This window comes from Eubalaena glacialis, chromosome 13 (assembly GCF_028564815.1).
Source record: "Eubalaena glacialis isolate mEubGla1 chromosome 13, mEubGla1.1.hap2.+ XY, whole genome shotgun sequence".
NCBI classification, from domain to species: Eukaryota; Metazoa; Chordata; class Mammalia; order Artiodactyla; family Balaenidae; genus Eubalaena; species Eubalaena glacialis.
Genome location: NC_083728.1, coordinates 52058091 through 52077756, shown reverse-complemented (window position 1 = coordinate 52077756; position 19666 = coordinate 52058091). Strand labels below are relative to the sequence as shown.

General features: G+C 41.2%; 1 protein-coding gene and 1 long non-coding RNA gene across 2 annotated transcripts in view; one reads left to right on the top strand and one right to left on the bottom strand.

Moving 5' to 3' along the window:
• Positions 1-5116, bottom strand: part of LOC133104372 (uncharacterized) — a 32260-nt gene extending 27144 nt beyond the window's left edge. The window contains exon 1 of the long non-coding RNA XR_009703550.1: positions 4886-5116. This is a non-coding gene — a long non-coding RNA (uncharacterized LOC133104372). The remainder of the gene's footprint in view (positions 1-4885) is intronic.
• Positions 4905-19666, top strand: part of XRN2 (5'-3' exoribonuclease 2) — a 77874-nt gene continuing 63112 nt past the window's right edge. Inside the window, exon 1 of the mRNA XM_061210076.1 lies at positions 4905-5081. Coding sequence (XP_061066059.1) covers positions 5007-5081 — 75 coding nt within the window. The 5' untranslated portion in view covers positions 4905-5006. The remainder of the gene's footprint in view (positions 5082-19666) is intronic.

The window sequence follows — 19666 nt, the reverse complement described above, 5'->3', positions numbered from 1 at the left end:
CACCCCAAAGAGGTTTTGTTCAGGTAATTAGATCTGTCAATATTTACCATGTTAGAAATCAAACCTGAGAAAAATTAAAAATGCTTAGAATACTAAAATAAATAATTATTAATTGGGACTTCCCTGGTGGTCAGTGGTAAAGAGTCCGCCTTCCAATGCAGGGGACGCTGGTTCGATCCCTGGTCAGGGAACTAAGATCCCACATGCCGCGGGGCAACTAAGCCCAGGCGCCGCAGCTACTGAGCTTGCGGCCTCAAGGAGAGAGCCCACGTGCCGCAAACTACAGAGCCCATGTGCCACAACTAGAGAGGGAAAACCCACACGCCACAACTAGAAAGAAGCCCGTGCACTGCAACGAAAGATCCCGTATGCCGCAACTAAGACCCGACGCAGCCAAAAAAGAAAAAAAATTATTAATTCACTTTAACAAAAAACCCATAACATGCTAACATAAGTAACATATTTTAATAAAACAACTATTTTTCCCAAACGCCCCAAAATTAGTGAGAAGATTGGCATTGTTTTATATTTTTTTGGAAATTCTTCAGTGTCTGGCTTAATAGAAGACAACTGGGTTGCCACAGCTGCTTCTGATATTCAATCTGTTGAGCTATCACATCACATAGCCTCTGAACAATACACTCGGAGAATGAGAGTGAAGAGGGAAAATCACATCTTTTTTTTGGCCTCGCCGCTCGGCATGCGGAATCTTAGTTCCCGGACCAGGGATCGAACCCATGCCCCCTGCAGTGGAAGCACGGAGTCCTAACCACTGGACCACCAGGGAAGTCCCCAAAATCACATCTTAATATTACTATGAAAATAGTTTTAACCTCATGGACCCCCTGAACAGGTCTCTGGGATCTTAGGGGTCCCTGGATCACATTTTGAGAACTACTGCTCTAAGAATTCAATTCAATAAAAATATTGACAATCTACTGGATGCCCACAACAAGATTAATAAAGACATGTCCCTGCTTCCAGGGAACTCACAGTGTCTCCTTCCACACACACCTCCTTATTTCCAATCCAATCTCACTGAGATGTCAAGACTCATTGTCATTCTACTTCCTCCTTATCATCTCTGACTTCCCCATTAGATGACTAGATCTCTATCTTTTTAAAATGTCTGTAGCAGTTATTGTCTGTGCAATTCATCTGGGATTTTTAATCATACACTGTGGTATGAGACTTGTTTACTGTAGGTCAAAATGCGACTTAATTATTATGCTGTGGTTGTATCTTGTCCTTGCTACTGATGGTAGGTTCTTTGAAAGCAATGATTTATTTTGCTAATGGTGCCCAACATAGGCAGGCAGCAGGGACTGTGGACCTTAAATACATATTTAATAATTTGATTTGCAGCTTAATGAAAGAGTGTGGCAGAGATAAGGCGTGTTCACCAGTCCTTTTTCCTTTTCCTATTCTTGAGCACTCCAAAAGACTGTATTTCCCAATCTTGTCTTCAGTTGGGTTGGGACCATGTGACTGGGATTTGGTCAAACGGTTGCAAGTAGAAATTATGTAAGCCACCATCAAGTCTGGCCCTTCAAAACATCCAGGGCAGCCCTCCTGCCCTGTCTTCCTTTGGTAGTGGCTGTGGTGGTCATGTGTTGAGCTGGCAGAACCACAGGATGAAAGCAGCTGGATCCCTGAGTCACCACGTGGAGGACAGCCCTGTAGGGTAGCTCAACCGCACATATGGTCAGCTGATGAGATTTCAGGCATTACTTATTACCACAGCAAAGCCTAGCTTATCCTGATATGTTAGAGGAAAGAGGATGTTCACAGATGAGATAGGAAACAATGTAAGACACAACACCATGTGTTAGAAGTCAAGGAGTGCTATGGAAGGTGAGGGCAGGCAGGAGCCAGTCTGGGCTCATGTGCTGGGAGATATTTCTGGAGAAGAGGGGGAAGAGGGAATACATAGGATATGAATTGGCAGAAGACTCTTTCCTTTGCGAAGGATAGGAACTTAGCCCAAAACATCTTAGGGCAAAAGGATCATTTGTTGGCTCATGGAATTAAAGGACAGGTTTACCAACCAAACTGGAGGAAGAGGGATTTAGCTGTACTCAAAACCCACTGAAACCAGGGACTAAATCTGCTCCTCTCATTGCAGACTGGCAGTAAGTCCCATTCTTATCTTTTGGCTTTCAACCATCTGGGAGGGATTGCCTCACCATCCTTATGGCTTGGGCAAGGACTCTCAATGGGCAAGCTTGCCCAGCTACCCACCCCCGTACCAAATGCCTACGGCGTGTGTTCCTATAAGATACTTCTGCAGGGAAGCCAGATATTGAGGAGGGGCTGTTTCTAGGAGAAATGAAGGACTTCACCACAGATAGAATTCCCGGTAATAGTTTTGGCTGTCCTTAGGTAAAATATGGGCTCACCATTTCTCTAATTTCCACACCAGCAGTTTAAACAAAGTGGCATCAGACCACAGAGGAGGGGGCATGAATACTGCATGCCAGGTAGCTGGGGGAAATGCTTTCACAGAGGCCTCCTGAGGTGAGTCTTTAGGACTGAGTGTGATTTATCAAGCCAAGAGGGGATTCCAGGGAGACAGACTTACAGGCTTGAGCAAATGGACATAAATAACTCCCCTTCCACACCTCCCATTTTATATGTTGAAAAAAAATGTATTTGAAGCCATCAGAAAACAAAGGACAAAAGTATTCTGTTAGTGCAAGGACAGAGGATTAAATGATCTTTACCTGGACTGAAACACAAGCTGTGTGAATAAGCAAGTGACTTAACCCCTCTACAACCTGGCCTTCTCATCTGTTACGTGAAGATGATAAAAGCACACTCAGAATGCCCAAGTGACGATCAAATTTGAGAATCCCTTAGCCAATGCTTTAGCACATTGTAAACGCTCAATTAAATGCTGGAGAGTGACACCAGTAATTATTTTATACTCATAAATGTAGCTGGATGCTTGAATTAGATGCTGAACAGTACATTCCATTTTATAACTATTTAAAGTGAGTTACTTATGCAAACCAGCCATCATTAGTGCAAAATACTTTTAAAAAATACGGTTGCTAGTCTTGAGGGAAAAAAACGGAGCTGGAGGAATCAGACTCCCTGACTTCAGACTATACTACAAAGCTACAGTAATCAAGACAATATGGTACTGGCACAAAAACAGAAACATAGATCAATGGAACAAGATAGAAAGCCCAGAGATAAACCCACGCACCTATGGTCAATTAATCTATGACAAAGGAGGCAAAGATATACAGTGGAGAAAAGACAGTCTCTTCAATAAGTGGTGCTGGGAAAACTGGACAGCTACATGTAAAAGAATGAAATTAGAATACTCCCTAAAATCATACACAAAAATAAACTCAAAATGGATTCGAGACCTAAATGTAAGACCGGACCTTATAAAACTCTTAGAGGAAAACATAGGAAGAACACTCTTTGACATAAATCACAGCAAGATCTTTTTTGATCCACCTCCTAGAGTAATGGAAATAAAAACAAAAATAAACAAATGGGACCTAATGAAACTTCAAAGCTTTTGCACAGCAAAGGAAACCATAAACAAAACGAAAAGACAACCCTCAGAATGGGAGAAAATATTTGCAAACGAATCAATGGACAAAGGATTAATCTCCAAAATATATAAACAGCTCATTCAGCTCAATATTAAAGAAACAAACAACCCAATCCAAAAGTGGGCAGAAGACCTAAATAGACATTTCTCCAAAGAAGACATACAGATGGCCAAGAAGCACATGAAAAGCTGCTCAACATCACTAATTATTAGAGAAATGCAAATCAAAACTACAATGAGGTATCACCTCACACCAGTTAGAATGGGCATCATCAGAAAATCTACAAACAACAAATGCTGGAGAGGGTGTGGAGAAAAGGGAACCCTCTTGCACTGTTGGTGGGAATGTAAATTGATACAGCCACTATGGAGAACAATATGGAGGTTCCTTAAAAAACTAAAAATAGAATTACCATATGCTCCAGCAATCCCACTACTGGGCATATACCCAGAGAAAACTGTAATTCAAAAAGACACATGCACCCCAATGTTCATTGCAGCACTATTTACAATAGCCAGGTCATGGAAGCAACCTAAATGCCCATCGACAGACGAATGGATAAAGAAGTTGTGGTACATATATACAATGGAATATTACTCAGCCATAAAAAGGAACGAAATTGAGTCATTTGTTGAGATGTGGATGGATCTAGAGACTGTCATACAGAGTAAAGTAAGTCAGAAAGAGAAAAATATCGTATATTAACGCATGTATGTGGAACCTAGAAAAATTGGTACAGATGAACCAGTGTGCAGGGCAGAAGTTGAGACACAGATGTAGAGAACAAAGGTATGGACACCAAAGGGGGAAAACCGCGGTGGGGTGGGGATGGTGGTGTGAATTGGGCGATTGGGATTGACATGTATACACTGATGTGCATAAAATTGATAAACAGCTGATTAAAAAAAAAAATCCAAAAAAAAAAAAAATCCAAAAAAAAAAAAAATCCAAAAAAAAAAAAAATACGGTTGCTAGTCCAGATGCGTACTGTGGCATAAAACCGGGAGAAAGCAGGAAGCAGAAATAACGAGTGCGTGTAGATGCTTAGATTCTACGTGAATCAAGATGGGGGGGAAAGAGGAGACCAGACCGGCCAAGGCTCCCTGGGGGCCTGCGGAGCGCAGGGATCCCGCCCGAGGGGCGCCCGCGGCAGGGGAGGCTCCGGGACAGGTACCGCCGAGGACGCGCGCCGAGCCACGCCGCCTGCTGTCCTCGCCGCCCGGTCCATTGGCCAGCCCCGCCCCCGACCGGGCCCGCTCCGCCCAGCCGGGCCGGAGCTTCCTTCCCGGCTTCCCCGGCGGCGGCGCCATTACCTCACTTCCTGTCGCCGGGTACACGTGGGAGGAAGTGCCTGTGCCCGCGGCCCGCTGCTGCCTGTCTCTCTGGTTACGTCCGTTCGCGGGCCGGGCAGCCGCCTACAGCTGCGCCGCCGCTATGGGAGTCCCGGCTTTCTTTCGCTGGCTCAGCCGCAAGTACCCGTCCATCATTGTCAATTGCGTGGAAGAGAAGGTGAGGAGGCGCCCGGAGGCCGCCACGCCAGCGCCTGGAGCCCCGGCGCGTCCAGGCCGCGGTCCTTGGGGCCCGCCGCCCGCCCGGGGGGCGCCGTGCGGGGGCCCGCGCTGCGTTCGCCCCGGCAGCTGCGGCCCGCCGGGCGCGGGCGCGGGCGCGGGCGTTGGCGTTCGGACTCGGGCTCCGGGGGGTGGCTTGGGCGGGGCGAGGGCCGAGCGGCGGAGCTCGCGGAGGGATGCTCCTCCCCGGCCCGCAGATTCCCCGGCGGAAGGCCCCGCCCACGGCTTTGTTTCTTCCCTGCTCGCACGGTTTGGGTTTCGGAAGCGGCTCCCCGGCCGTCGGGCAGCGCGCGGGTGGTCAGCTGAGTTAGCTGGTTAGGGATGCGCGGGTGCCCCTGCCAGCCTCTAACCACTTTGTGAAGTAATGCTGGGGCGGGGGGCAGCTTTTTGTCGTTTCCTGTCCCAGCCTGAAAGGTTTTCTGCTAGGGGAGAGGACATTTGTTGCTGTTGTCAGGTCCTACGGAGAGAGCAGCACCTCGGAAACGTCTAGGACAGGACAGACGTCCCTTAAGTGCCCCCTTGTCTAGGTGCCCGACTGCTGGGCAGCATGCCTTTGACATTTTCAGAATTCCTGGATGCACTGGGACAATACACTTTTTGCTGTTGGTTTGTTAGTGTTACGTAGACTGTTGGCCGTTCTTGAGTTTTGTATTTGCCGTTTCCTTGTTTCCGTCCCAGTTCGATTTTGTACTCTTAATGAGAATTTCCGGATTGGGAAGTTCAGGGGCACATTATGCTCTCCACCCCTTCGTTTTTGAAGGAAGTGCCCAGTCGACACTGGGAACTTTTTGCTTAGGCTAGTGAGATTTGTTTGTTCGTTTGTTTGTTTTTTGGACAGGTAGATGGATCTCCAGGGTTCATTCGATGTGAGATCTTGATTTTGCTTAGTTTCTATCCTAGGAGGAACCGAAACCCTTGTTCTGATGAATTTCCAATACTCCCTGTGTTTTTCTCAAAGAGAAGCTGTTAAACTGAATGCTCATGTCCTTTGCTTTTAAAACTTTTATCAAACTTTATTAAGTTTACTTACATCTTATCCCATTTCTACTCTCCAGTGATAACTGCTTTAAACTATTTTTGGTTCTATCTCTAAATGTCCTGTTCACGTCTGATTTATTGATTTTGGGTGTATCTGTTGAATTCTAGCTATGATAGAAGAGGATGTAGTCACTTATACAGCGCCCTTCCCCACACGCCCCCATCCTCCTAATCATTATTTTTATTTCTTCTATTGGTAAACTTGATAAATTTAAGTAATATTCCTTTATTGTTTTATTCCATCTCCTCTACAAAGTATCCCATGATTCTTCACATTCTGAGGTTAGGTACTAGCTTTTCTACTGCTGTTTCCTTACTCTTCATCCCAAGCTTCTCAGCTGTGCTCTTGCGTCGTTGGCATCCAGAATTAAATTGTCAGGGCTTTGGCTATACAGGTTTGTTTCAAAAGATGAAAAATCAAATAGTATTGGTGATTATTGTCACTGTGTAGATTCAGGTTATGTACTGTGAGTCTGTTTTTTCTCTTGTGCTACTTCTGTCTTTTTCTATGTGTTGCCTGTTTTCCATTATACATGGTTCCCCATCTAGTCTCTCCTTCATCAGTTATTCTGTCGAGTTCTCTTTCTAGGTGGAGACTGCTTGAAGTCTTTATTTCTGTTGCTGTCACACCTGGTTATTTAGACTTGCTGGAAAGCTGCTTCCTGAGATTTTTAAAAATTTCTTCAGTTGGAGGTACTGTTTTCTAATCATTATGTCTCTTGGCTTAAACCCTTCCTTGGTTTTTGTTCTTACTTGAGTTCTTTTTTTTTTTTTTTTTTTTATTTATTTATTTATTTATGGCTGTGTTGGGTCTTCGTTTCTGTGCGAGGGCTTTCTCTAGTTGTGGCAAGCGGGAGCCACTCTTCATCGCGGTGCGCGGGCCTCTTGCTATCGCGGCCTCTCTTGTTGTGGAGCACAGGCTCCAGACGCGCAGGCTCAGTAATTGTGGCTCACGGGCCCAGTTGCTCCGCGGCATGTGGGATCTTCCCAGACCAGGGCTCGAACCCATGTCCCCTGCATTGGCAGGCAGACTCTCAACCACTGCGCCACCAGGGAAGCCCTTGAGTTCTTAAGAAGTGGTGTGTGGTATGTGAGTTTTCTAAGTCCATTCTACCCTTGTATACGTGGATAATCATTAGCTAGGCAGAGATTGAAAATTACTTTCTCTCAAAACTTTGAAGGCATTGTTCTTTTGACTTCTGTCATCCAGAATTGTTGATGAGAAGTTGAATGTTAATGTGATTTATTTATTTAGCTAACACTTATGTAGTGTTCAACATGTACTAGGCACTTCACAGATTAATTTATTAAATCCTCATAACAACCACATAACTATTTCTCCTTCTCCCCCCCCCCTTCTCCTTCTTCTTATTACAGATGAGAAAAGTGAAGCACACAGGGGTTAAGTAAGGTACTCAAGGTCTTGTAGCTAATAGATGTCAGAGCCAGTGTCAAAACCAGGAAGCCCATGCTCTTGGTTTCTGTGTTCTTTTGCTTTCATTCTTTTGTAGTTGATCTGTTTTTCTTTCTGAATTTTTAAAAGATCTTTATCCTTGGTGGTATTAGCTTTTGTAATTATGTACTTAGGTACAGATTTTTTTTTTTAAATTTCAATTCATTTTGATCAGTGCTTGGCTGACCCTGAGTCTGGAGGCTTGTGTTCTTTAGTTCTAGGGAATGCTCTTTGATTTTTTTCTTGTTTTCCTTTTACCCTGCCTTCTCTGAACTCTGAATACTGGTCCTCCTAGATTGATTTATTTTTCTTTTCTCTGTTCTCTCCTCCCTCCTCCACCGAGGTATAATTGACCTAGAACAAACTGCACATATTTAAAGTGTACAGTTTAATACATTTTGACATATGTGTATGTTCATGAACCCATCACCACAATCAAGATAATGAACATCATCTCTGAAACATTCCTTCTACCCCTTTGTTGTTCCTCCCCATAACCCCTCCCCACTGCCCATCTTTAGTCAACCACTGATTTATTTCTGGCTCCACTAATTTATTTCTGACTCTATAGGTAAGTTTTCATTTCCTACAATTTTATATAAATGGAATTATACAATATGTACTCTTTTTTTTTTTAACCTGACTTGGTTACTTTCATTCAGAATAATTATTTTGAAAGTCATCCATGTTGGTACTTGTATCAGTAGTTTATTTCTTATTATTTTTGAATAGTATTGAGTGTTGTGCATATATCACGTTTATTCATTCAGCTGATTGGTGAACGTTTGGATTGTTTCCAGTATTCGGCTATTAAAAAAAGTCTATGAACATTGGTATACAAGTCTTTGTGTGAATGTATGCTTTCATTTCTTTAGAGAAAATACCTAGGAGTGAATTGATTGCATTGTATGGTAGGTGTTTGATTATTTAAAAAGAAAAACTTGCCAGACTGTTTTCCAAAGAGGTTGTACCGTTTCATTGCCACCAGCGGTGTATGAGAGGTCTGGTTGTTCCACTTCCTTGTTCAACACTTAGTATGGTTAGTTTTTCTAGTTTTAGCCATTCTAGTGTAGTGTTATCTCAGTGTGGTTTTAATTTGCATTTCCCTAATGAGAAATGATGTTAAGCATCTCTTTGGGTGCTTATTTGCTTTCTATATGTCTTCTTGAGTGAGGTGTCTATTCATATCTTTTGCCCATTTTTAAGTTAGGTTGTTTGTCTTACTGAATTGTAGAGTTTCTTACATATTGATTTTTTTTTTTTTTGCAAATATTTTCCCTTAATCTGTGGCTTGTTTTTTTACTTAGCAGTGCAAAGAAGAGCAAAAGTTTTTAATTTTAGTAGTCTGCTTTCTTTCTTTTTCCTCAGTATTCCTGCTTTTTGTGTTATATTTAAGAAATCTTTGCCAAGGTCACCAAGATTTTTTCTTGTGTTTTCTTAGAGATGTCTTATTATGCTTTTAGCTCATACTATGCTTTCTGTTTTTTAGGGGTTTTTTTCATGGTGAATTACATTGATTTTTAAATGTTAAACACACCTTGCATTTCAGGTGGATAAATCCCACTTGGTCATGGTGTATTATTTTTATATATTGTTGGAGTCAGTCTGCTAACATTTTCTTGAGAATTTTTACATTTATGTTCAAAAAGGATGTTTGTCTATAGTGTTCTTATAATGTTTTTGTCCAGTTTTGGTATGAGTAATCTCGGCCTCATATTGAGTTGCGAGGTACATACCCTCTTTAGTTTTCTGGAAGCGTCTGTGTAGAATTGGTATTATTTCTTCCTTCAGTATTTGGTAGAATTCATCAGTGAAGCCATCTGGACCTGAAGTTTTTTGGGAAGGTTTAAGCTAAAAATATAATTTTTTTAGTAGACATAGAGGTATTCAGATTATCTATTTTTTTAATGAGCTTTTGTAGTTTGTATCTTACACAGATTTTGTTCGTCTGTGTTGTCCAATTTGTTGCTATAAGGTTGTTCATAGTATTCCTTATTATCTTTTTAATATCAATAGAAAATGTAGTGATGTCACATCTCTCATTCCTGATACTAATTTTGTCCTTTCTCTTTTGTTCCATTATCAGTCTGGCCAGACTGATCTCAGACAACTAGCTTTTGGTTTCATTGATTTTTCTATATTGTTTTTTCTGTTTTCTACTTCATCAATTTCTGTTCTTATTTTTATTGTTTATTTCTTACGCTCATTTTGAGTTTAGCTTGTGTTTCTTGTCCTTTTAAGGTAGAAGCTGAGGTCATTGTATTGATGTTGCTTCTTTGAGTTGCTTCTGTTGAGTGCCATAAGCTGCTTGCTAGGTGCTGTTCCAGTGGCACACCACAAACATTGACATGTTGTCTTTTCATTTTCATTCAGTAAAAAATACTTTCTCATATCCCCTTGACTTCTTTGGCCCATTGGTTATTCAGAAGAGTGTTCCTTAATTTTCAAATATTTGGGGGATTTTCCAGGCATTCTCTTTCTGTTACTGATTTCTAATTTAGTTCCCTTGTCAGAGAACATAACTTTCCATAATTTGAATTATGTATTTTAAAGCTTAACTGATTTGTTTTATGACCCAGAATATGGTTTTGGTAAATGTTTCATTTTGACTTGAAAAAGACACAAGTTCTGCTGTTGTTGGGTAGAGTGTTCTATAAATGTTATCATGCTGGTTGATAGGATATGGAAGACTTGAACAGCACATTGATTTTTCTGTCTCCTGTTCTATCAATACTTAATAGGGGTATGGAAATCTTCTATAATTTTTTTGGATTTGTCTGTTTCTTCTTTCATTTCTGTTGGTTTTTGCTCCTTGCATTTTAAAACTCTTTTATTAGTGCATAAATGCTTAAGATTGTTAGGTCGTCTTGATGAATGTGTTTCTTTTTTTTTGGAAGATTTGATACTTTTATTTTTTTTTAAATTTATTTATTTTTGGCTGCATTGGGTCTTTGTTACTGTGCGCTGGCTTTCTTCAGTTGCGGTGAGCGGGGGCTACTCTTCATTGCGGTGTGCAGGCTTCTCATCGTGGTGGCTTCTCTTGTTGTGGAGCACGGGCTTTAGGCATGTGGGCTTCAGTAGTTGTGACATGCGGGCTGAATAGCTGTGGCATGCAGGCTCAGTAGTTGTGGCTTGTGGGCCCTAGAGAGCAGGCTCAGTAGTTGTGGCTCGTGGGCTTAGTTGCTCTGCAGCATGTGGGATCCTCCCAGACGAGGGGTCGAACCCGTGTCCTCTGCATTGTCAGGCGGATTCCTAACCATTGCGCCACCAGGGAAGTACCTGAATGTGCTCCTTTATCATTATACAATGATTTTTATCCTTGGTAATATTCTTTGCTCTGAAATCTCTTTTGTCCAATATTAATGTAACCAGATCTTTTGACTAGTGTTGACATGGTCTGTTCCCCCCCTACTTTCTATCTTATGAATTTGCCTATTCTAGGAGCTAATATAAGTGGAATTATATAATATTTGTCATTTTGTGTCTGGTTTATTTCACTTTTTCATTTCGCATAGTGTTTTCAAGATTCATCCATGTTTAGCATGTATCAATTTCTTTCTCTTTTTTTTCGGATTTTGGAAACCTTTTAATTGAAGTATATATACACAAATACATATATGCATGTATAGACACTTAAATGTTTAAACTCTTAATATATTGAAGTTATATAACTATGTGTATAGCTTGTTAATTTTCACAAAATAAAAATGTATGACTTGCATCTAGATTATGAAACAGAATATTATTGTAGTATTAGTATCCCAGAAGTTCCCCTTTGCTCCCTTCTAGACAGTGGCCACCCCACAATCCTGTCTTCTAATAGCAAAGAGTAGTTTTGGTAATGCTTATATTGTTAAAAATGGTACTGTAACCTCTACTTTCTCTTGTATCTGTGTTTATGAGATTTCATGTTTCTTTGATTTATCTAAATTTGTTTCATTACTATGTAGTATTTCACTGTGGAACCCATTGTATGAAAATGCAATGAATTTTATTGGAAAACAGTTTGGGAGCATCTGTAAAACCTGAAGATACATATATTCTATAACTGTTAATTTTTAAGTTTGTATAATGATATCCCGACACAAGTTATTTTTACTTTTTGACTATTGTGAATAATGCTGCTGTGAACATTGGTGCACAGGTATTTGTACAATAGATCAGTACTTTGGGTATATACCTATGAGTGGTCCCTGCTTTTGATTCTTTTGGGTATATATACCTATGAGTGGAATTGCTGGGTCATATGGTAATTCCATGTTTACCTTTTTGAGGAATTGCCAAACTGTTTTCCCAATCTCTGCCTTGTAAATCAGGCATTTAGAACACTTACATTTAATGTGATTATTGATATGGTTAGATTTAAATTTGTAATCTTACTATCTGTTTGCTGTCTGTCTCATCTGTGCTTTGTTTCCATTTTACAATTGTTCTGCTTTTTTATGATTCCATTTTATTTCTTTTTGGCTTTTTAACTATTCTTAATTCATTCAACCATCAGTTTCTTTACTTTGTGTCCTTGGCTTATACAGTCCTCCACTCATTAGCTTTCTGGTCTTGGGAAAATGACTTCAACTCTCCTAAACGGTGAAGAACTGGAGTTTCTTGCATTTCACCACCCTGTTCCTACAGTCTCTGTGCTCTGGTCATCTCTGTATGAGAGCTGAAATAGGGCAGAATGTTGCCTTGTTTAACATCAGTTGGGAATGTGTGTGTCAGTGGACTCAAATTTTTCACCCTTCTGCTTGTGTCTGTGAATGACCTTGAGAGTGCAAAAATACTGATTTGGGGGGGTTACAAAAAATTTTAGTGAGCAGGTGAATTAGCAAATATGGAATTTGTGAATAAAGAAGATCAGCTGTATATGTGCCACATAAGGTGGCTGTGTGGATTAAGTCAGTTAATCCAAGTTAAGTGCATGAAACAGTGCCTTGCACTGATATTTCAGAATTTTATTTGGTAAGTTAATTTTTTGGTAGTTTATATGTCCAAGTAAAAGTGGGGATATTTTCGTGTCTAACTCTTGGTAACATTGCGTAGTATAGAATTGTGCTGTTTGCATGTAGTGAAATCTAGGTTTCCCACCTTGCTTTTTTTCTTTCTTGGTCATACTTGCCAGAGGTTTGTCAATTCTGTTGATCTTCTTTGGTTTCATGGATTTTTAAAAATTGTTCTTTTTATTCTCTGTCATTAAAATTTTCTCTAATACTTGTTGTTTTCTTCTTTCTGCTTGCTTTGGGTTTAGTTTGCTCTTCTAGTGTCTTAAAGTGGAAGGTAAGGTTTTTTGGTTTTTGTTTTTTAAGCTTAAATGATATGTGAAAAGATTTACGGGTATATAGGGCTCTTAATTTCATAAAATAATAATTCAAGTCATATCAATACATGTTAAAAAGAAGCTTGTAATTTTCCAAGTATTTTGATACAAAAAAATTTTAAACAAATATTTTATAAACCTTTTTTTTTTTACTTTTTAAAAAATTATTTATTTATTTATTTATGGCTGTGTTGGGTCTTCGTTTCTGTGCGAGGGCTTTCTCTAGTTGCAGCAAGTGGCGGCCAGTCTTCATCGCGGTGCGCGGGCCTCTCACTATCGCGGCCTCTCTTGTTGCGGAGCACAGGCTCCAGACGCGCAGGCTCAGTAATTGTGGCTCACGGGCCTAGTTGCTCCACGGCATGTGGGATCTTCCCAGACCAGGGCTCGAACCCGTGTCCCCTGCATTGGCAGGCAGATTCTCAACCACTGCGCCACCAGGGAAGCCCTTTATAGACCTTTTGTGAGAAGAATATAAGGATGGTTACAAGAGACATGGTGTTCAAGTGATCTTATGCAGTTCACTTGGCCTTCTTCAAATCAGTTATAATCAACATAATTCCAATAAAGGTTAGGTTGTTGATTTGAGATCTTTCTTATTATAGACATTTACAGCTATAAATTTCCCTTTGAACACTGCTTTTGGGCTCTACACTGTAAGTTTTCATATGTTGTGTCTTCATTTTTATTCCTCTCAAATTATTTTCTGATTCGCTTTTGATATCTTCTTCAATTTATTGGTTATTCATGAGTGTGTTGTTAAATTTCCACATGTTTATGAATTTGCCACCTTTTCTCCCATTATTGAGCTCATTACTTTGTTGTGGTTGAAGAACATACTTGGCATCACTTTTATTGAGGTTTGTTTTATGGCCCAGCAATTGGTCTTTCCCAGAGAATGTTCCGTATGCAGTTGAGAATGTATATGCTGTTGAGTGGAGTGTTCTGTAAAAGTCTGTTAGGTCTGGTTGGTTTATAGTGTTGTTGCAGTTATCTGTTTCCTTGTTGATCTTCTGTCCAATTCTGTCCATTATTGAAAATGGGGTATTGAAGTCTCCAACTATTGTTGTTCAATTGTCTGTTTCTTTCATTTTTGTCATTTATTAAAAGTTGCATGTATTTTGATGCTGTTATTAGGTGCATGTGTTTCTAGTTGTTATGTCTTCTTGATGGATTGACCTTTTTATCATTATCAAATGTCATTATTTCCAGTAAGTCTTTTTTAAAGTCTAGGTATTTTGTCTGATACTAGTACAGCCACTCCAGTTTTCTTGTGGTTGTTGTTTGAGTCTCTTTCCCCATCCATTTACTTTCACTCTGTATCTTTGGATCTCAAGTGTGTCTCCTGTAGACAGCATATAATTGGATATTTTTTTAAATCCAGTCTGACAACGTTTGTCTTTTGATTGGATTGTTTAATCCAGTCACATTTAATGTTATTGATATCACTGAATTTACATTTGTCCTTTTACTTTGTTTTCTATATTTTTAATGTAGCATTTAGATTTCATTAGTGATCTTTTTAAAAAATATATGTTAAGGGCTTACTATACACATCTTATCAGCTTTAGATTTTTTTTTTTTTGGTCTTTTGGCAGCACCGCGCTTACAGATCTTAGTTCCCCGACCAGGGATTGAACCCAGGCCCCCAGCAGAGAAAGCCCAGAGTTAGCTTTAGATTTATACTAGCTGAATTCCAGTAATATACAGAACCTTTACTGCTGTATGGCTTGATTACTATTTTCCTTTTTTTTTAATTTTATTTTTGGCTGCGTCGGGTCTTTAGTTGCTGCATGCAGGATCTTTTGTTGTGGCGTGCGGGCTTCTCTCTAGTTGTGGCACATGGGCTCTGTAGTTTGCGGCACACGGGGCTCTCTAGTTGAAGCACGAGGGCTCAGTAGTCGTGGCACGCGGGCTTAGTTGCCCCACAGCATGTGGGATCTTAGGTCCCCAACAGGGTTTGAACCCACGTCCCCTGCATTGCAGGATGGATTCTTTACCACTGGACCACCAGGGAAGTCCCCCCATTTTCCTTTTTTATATGGTATTGCCATTATATGTATTATATCTATTAATGTTACAAACCCAACAGTGCATTGCTATAATTATTACTTTACCATCTGTGGTTACTTCCATAGCACATTGCTATTTTGCTTCTACCCACCTCTTTTTGGGCTGTTACTAGGAAATATATTACATTTATATTAAAGTGTGTGTTGTAAGCCATAGTATTTTACAAAATATCATTTCATCCAATTGTTTTTTTGCAATAGCAGTTAAGAAAAGAAAGGATTAAAAAAAGTATTATTATCTTTAGTGGGGTCACTTAACTTATCAGCCTGAAGAACTTCCTTTAGTATTTCTTGTAAGTCCAGTCAGCTAGCAACAAATGCAATTTTTGTTTATCTGGCAAAGTCTTTATTTCACCTTCATTTTTGAACAGTGGCCTTCCTGGATATATGATTCTTGGTTAACATTTTTTTTTTCTGTTTCGGCACTTTATATATGTTTTCCCACTGCTTTCTGGCCTCCATTATTTCTGCTAGAAGCCAGCTGTTAAATTTATTGGGGTTCTCTTGTAAGTGACTCGTCATTTTTCCTATTGGTTCTTTGAAGGTTTTCTCCTTGTCTTACACCTTCATCATTTTAACTCTGATGTATCTGTCTGTGGGTCTCATTGTGCTTATCTTACTTGGAGTTGTTAGAGCTGCCTGTATGTGTAGGTTATTGTTTTTCAATACATTTGGGAACTTTTTTGTTATTGTTTCCTTGAATATTTTTTCCGCTCCTTGCTCCCGTCTCCTTCCAGTACTCCAGTTGTATGTTCATGTATTTATTTGTGTCTCATATTTCTCTCAGGCTCTGTTCATTTTTTTTCATCCTTTTTTCTCTCTACTCCTCAGCTTGCATAATCTTTATTAATCTATCTGAGTTTAAGAATTCTTTTTTTTTGGCTGCACGCAGGCTTTCTCTAGTTGTGGTGAGCGGGGGCTACTCTTCATTCCGGTGCACAGACTTTTCGTTGCGGTGGCTTCTCTTGCTGCGGAGCACGGGCTCTAGGCGCGAGGGCTTCAGTAATTGCAGCACGCGGGCTCAGTGGTTGTGGCACGTGGGCTTAGTTGCTCCGCAGCATGTGGGATCTTCCCAGACCAGGGATCAAACCCGTGTCCCCTGCATTGGCAGGCGGATTCTTAACCATTCCGCCACCAGGGAAGTCCCAAGAATTCTTTTTTGTTTTTTTTTGGCTGTGTTGAGTCTTTGTTGCTGCACGTGGGCTTTGTCTAGTTGTGGCGAGCGGGGGCTACTCTTCTCTGCTGTGTGCGGGCTTCTCATGGCGGTGGCTTCTCTTGTTGCAGAGCATGGGCTCTAGGCATGTGGGCTTCAGTAGTTGTGGCTTGCAGGCTTCAGTAGTTGTGGCTCGCAGGCTCTAGAGTGCAGGCTCAGTAGTCGTGGCACGTGGGCTCAGTAGTTGTGGCTCATGGGCTCTAGAGCACAGGCTCAGTAGTCGTGGCGCACGGGCTTAGTTGCTCCGTGGCACGTGGGATCTTCCCGGACCAGGGATCGAACCCGTGTCCCCTGCATTGGTAGGCGGATTCTTAACCACTGCACCACCAGGGCGGCCCCAAGAATTCTTTTTTTTGCCAGTTCAAATCTATTGTTGAGCCCCTGTAGTGAATTTTTTTAAATTAATTAATTAATTAATTTTTGGCTGCATTGGGTCTTTGTTGCTGCGTGTGGGCTTTCTCTAGTTGCGGCGAGCAGGGGCTACCCTTCGTTGTGGTGCGCAGGCTTCTCACTGTGGTGGCTTCTTGTGTTGTGGAGCATGGGCTCTAGGTGCGTGGGCTTCAGTAGTTGTGGCACACGGGCGCAGTAGTTGTGGCTCGCGGGCTCTAGAGTGTAGGCTTCAGTAGTTGTGGTGCACGGCCTTAGTTGCTCCACAGCATGTGGGATCTTCCGGGACCAGGGCTCGAACCCGTGTCTCCTGCATTGGCAGGCAGATCTTAAGCACTGTGCCACCTGGGAAGTCCCAATAATTCTTTTTTTTGCCAGTTCAAATCTATTGTTGAGCCCCTGTAGTGAATTTTTGATCTCAGTTATTGTATTTTTCAACTCCAGAGTATCCATTTGTTTGTTTTTTATAATTCTTATTTTTGTTACTGTCTCTATTTGATAAAAGTTGTTATCATACTTTTCTTTAATTCTTTAACCATATGTCTCTTTAATTCTGGGAACATATTTTTAATAGCTGCTTTAAACTCTATTCTGTTAAGTCTGGCATCTGGACACTATCACAGGTAGTTTCTTTTGCCTGACTTTTTTCCAGGATGTGTGTCATACTTCTCTGTTTTTCTGCATGCCTGGAATTTTTTTTTTCCCCGCAAACAGGATATTTTAGGTGCTGGTCCCCCCAAACTGTTCCCAGATATGTTATTTATGTAGCTACTAGCTGGATTATTTTAACGAGGTGAGTTTCTTCCTCAATGTGTTGTTATGCCTCTGATACTGCTCCTCAGGGAGGTGCAGTTTGGATGTGCCCACAGTCACCCTGCGATGACAGTGGCACACGTAGGGCTGTCTCCTATTCTCACCCACTTAACTGCTCGGTGTGATCACCCAGCAGTTAAATTCCATGGATTTTTGTCCATTGCGCCATTGTTTTCAACAGCGCTCAGGGAATAAATTCCTCTACAGACTAATGCAGTGAAATTGTGGCACCTTCCAAGGATTAGCTTCTGAGATTAATGTTTGGTATCTGTTCTAACCCCAGGAGGGTTCCTCCCAGCTGTCTTATTCCCCAGTTCTCTCCTGCAGACCAGCTGGTCTGTGGTCTAGGCTGTATCTTCATTAGATCCCTGATTCTCTGCTCAGTTCTTTTCACCACACCTTATGCCGTTCGTGAGAATGAATGCCCTTGGGTGTAAACTTCTCCATGCTCTGTTGCAAATGAAGTCATTTCTGAATTTTCAAAGCTTTTCTTGACTAGATTGCTGTTTGCTCCTTGGACTGTTTCCAAAGGCTTTAAATGTTTTGGTTTTTTAAAAGATTTTCTCTAGTTCAGCTGGGGAGCAGGTGGGCAGAAGTCCTCATGCAGTCATGCTGGTAGCCGAGCTCTCCAATATGATCTCTGTCTTGGAGAGTGAAGATCAGATTCACACATTTTGCGTATTATGTGTCCCCCATAGTTCTGGGTGTAGTCCTTGACACACATTATAGGTCTTCAATAAGTTTATGCTGAATCTAGTGAAATTGCAATTAATCAGTCTGACATACCGCTTAAGATACCAGCTCTGAATTCAGATGACGGGGTTCAATCCTGGTCTCTGAACTTGGCAGAAGTGTGACTTTGGAAAGCCACTTACCCCCTCTAAGCATTTGTGTTCTCATCTGTAAGTGGGATACTCTGTACCTCACAGGGTTGTTGTGAGGAGAGAGGGAAATAATCCATGAGTAAAAGCCCTTAGAACAGTGTCTATCCCATTTTAAGTGTTCCGTAAATGTTAGTGATAATTAGTAGTCCTTGTTGACTAACACTGTATAAAAATGGAGAGCTGATATACATGCAACTTGAAAAAACACTTATCGCTAAAAATAGTACGTTTTTTTGTTTGACAACTACATCAAAATTTATGGCCCAAATTTTTAACGCAAATACTGTAATTTATATTTTTCAATAGCCTTTTGACCCTTTTTCCCCAAAATGTCACCTGTGTTTTGCAGTTCTTTTCTGGAGTTCTGAGCTGCTTTAAGGGAAGTTTAAAACCAAGTTCTACAGTATGTTATCTACCGTCCAACAGTGGAAGCTCTCGTTACAGTGGAACCTTAGGCATGAGTCCTGATATTTCTAGTGCTGCTGTTAAATATTGTTCAGACTTACACAAAAATGCATTTAGTTAGGTATTACTGATAGTAGTGGTTTCCGCCTTACATTTGAAGAGCCAGAAAGCCGTATAAGATTGACTGGAACAGTAGGTTGGTGTGAAGTTCATTCTGTGGGTTTACTTCAAAACCTGTGGAGTGTATTTTTATACAGATTCACTGTTTGTGTATGTGTACCATCTTTACTTTTTCAAATACCTTCTTTATCTTGATTCCTTCGCATATTTGTGCACAACCAGGGTAATTTCTCAACTGCTTGTTCGGGATACATATATCCCTTCCTTTTTCCATGCAGTGGGCTTCCTGCAGGGCAGAACTGCCTTGACGGCCAGCCTTTGGGTGGGTGTGCTCCCTGCCCCTGCGGGGAACTGCTGCTCAGCCAGGGTACTGACTGCCCTTCCTCCGCAAGCACTCGTGTTTTCTGGGAATAACTGTCTCAAGTTGACTGGTCCACATGGGGCCTGAGAGGGCCAGGGGAGAGGAGAGTGCAGGGCTTGACCCGCCGGGCTGTTCCTGCTGCGGGATCATCCAGACGCTGTCCTGTGAGCCCCCTCTGGGCCCAGAGCCCTCTTGTGTTCTCCCACTTCTTCATGTTTGAGGCTGTGTGTTCCATCTGATCAGATCTACTAGTTTTCTACATTTTGGGCATCCCCTGTGATTTATCAGTCACAGATGGATCTCCTTTTGGTTTTTCAGCACAGTTATGCAATTGTGGTTATTTGTTTTTAGTCTTTTTAAAAAAAATTATTTATTTATTTGGTTGCGCTGGGTCTCAGTTGCAGCACGTGGGATCTTCGTTGCCGCGTGCAGGATCTTTAGTTGCGGCAAACGGGCTCTTAGTTGCTGG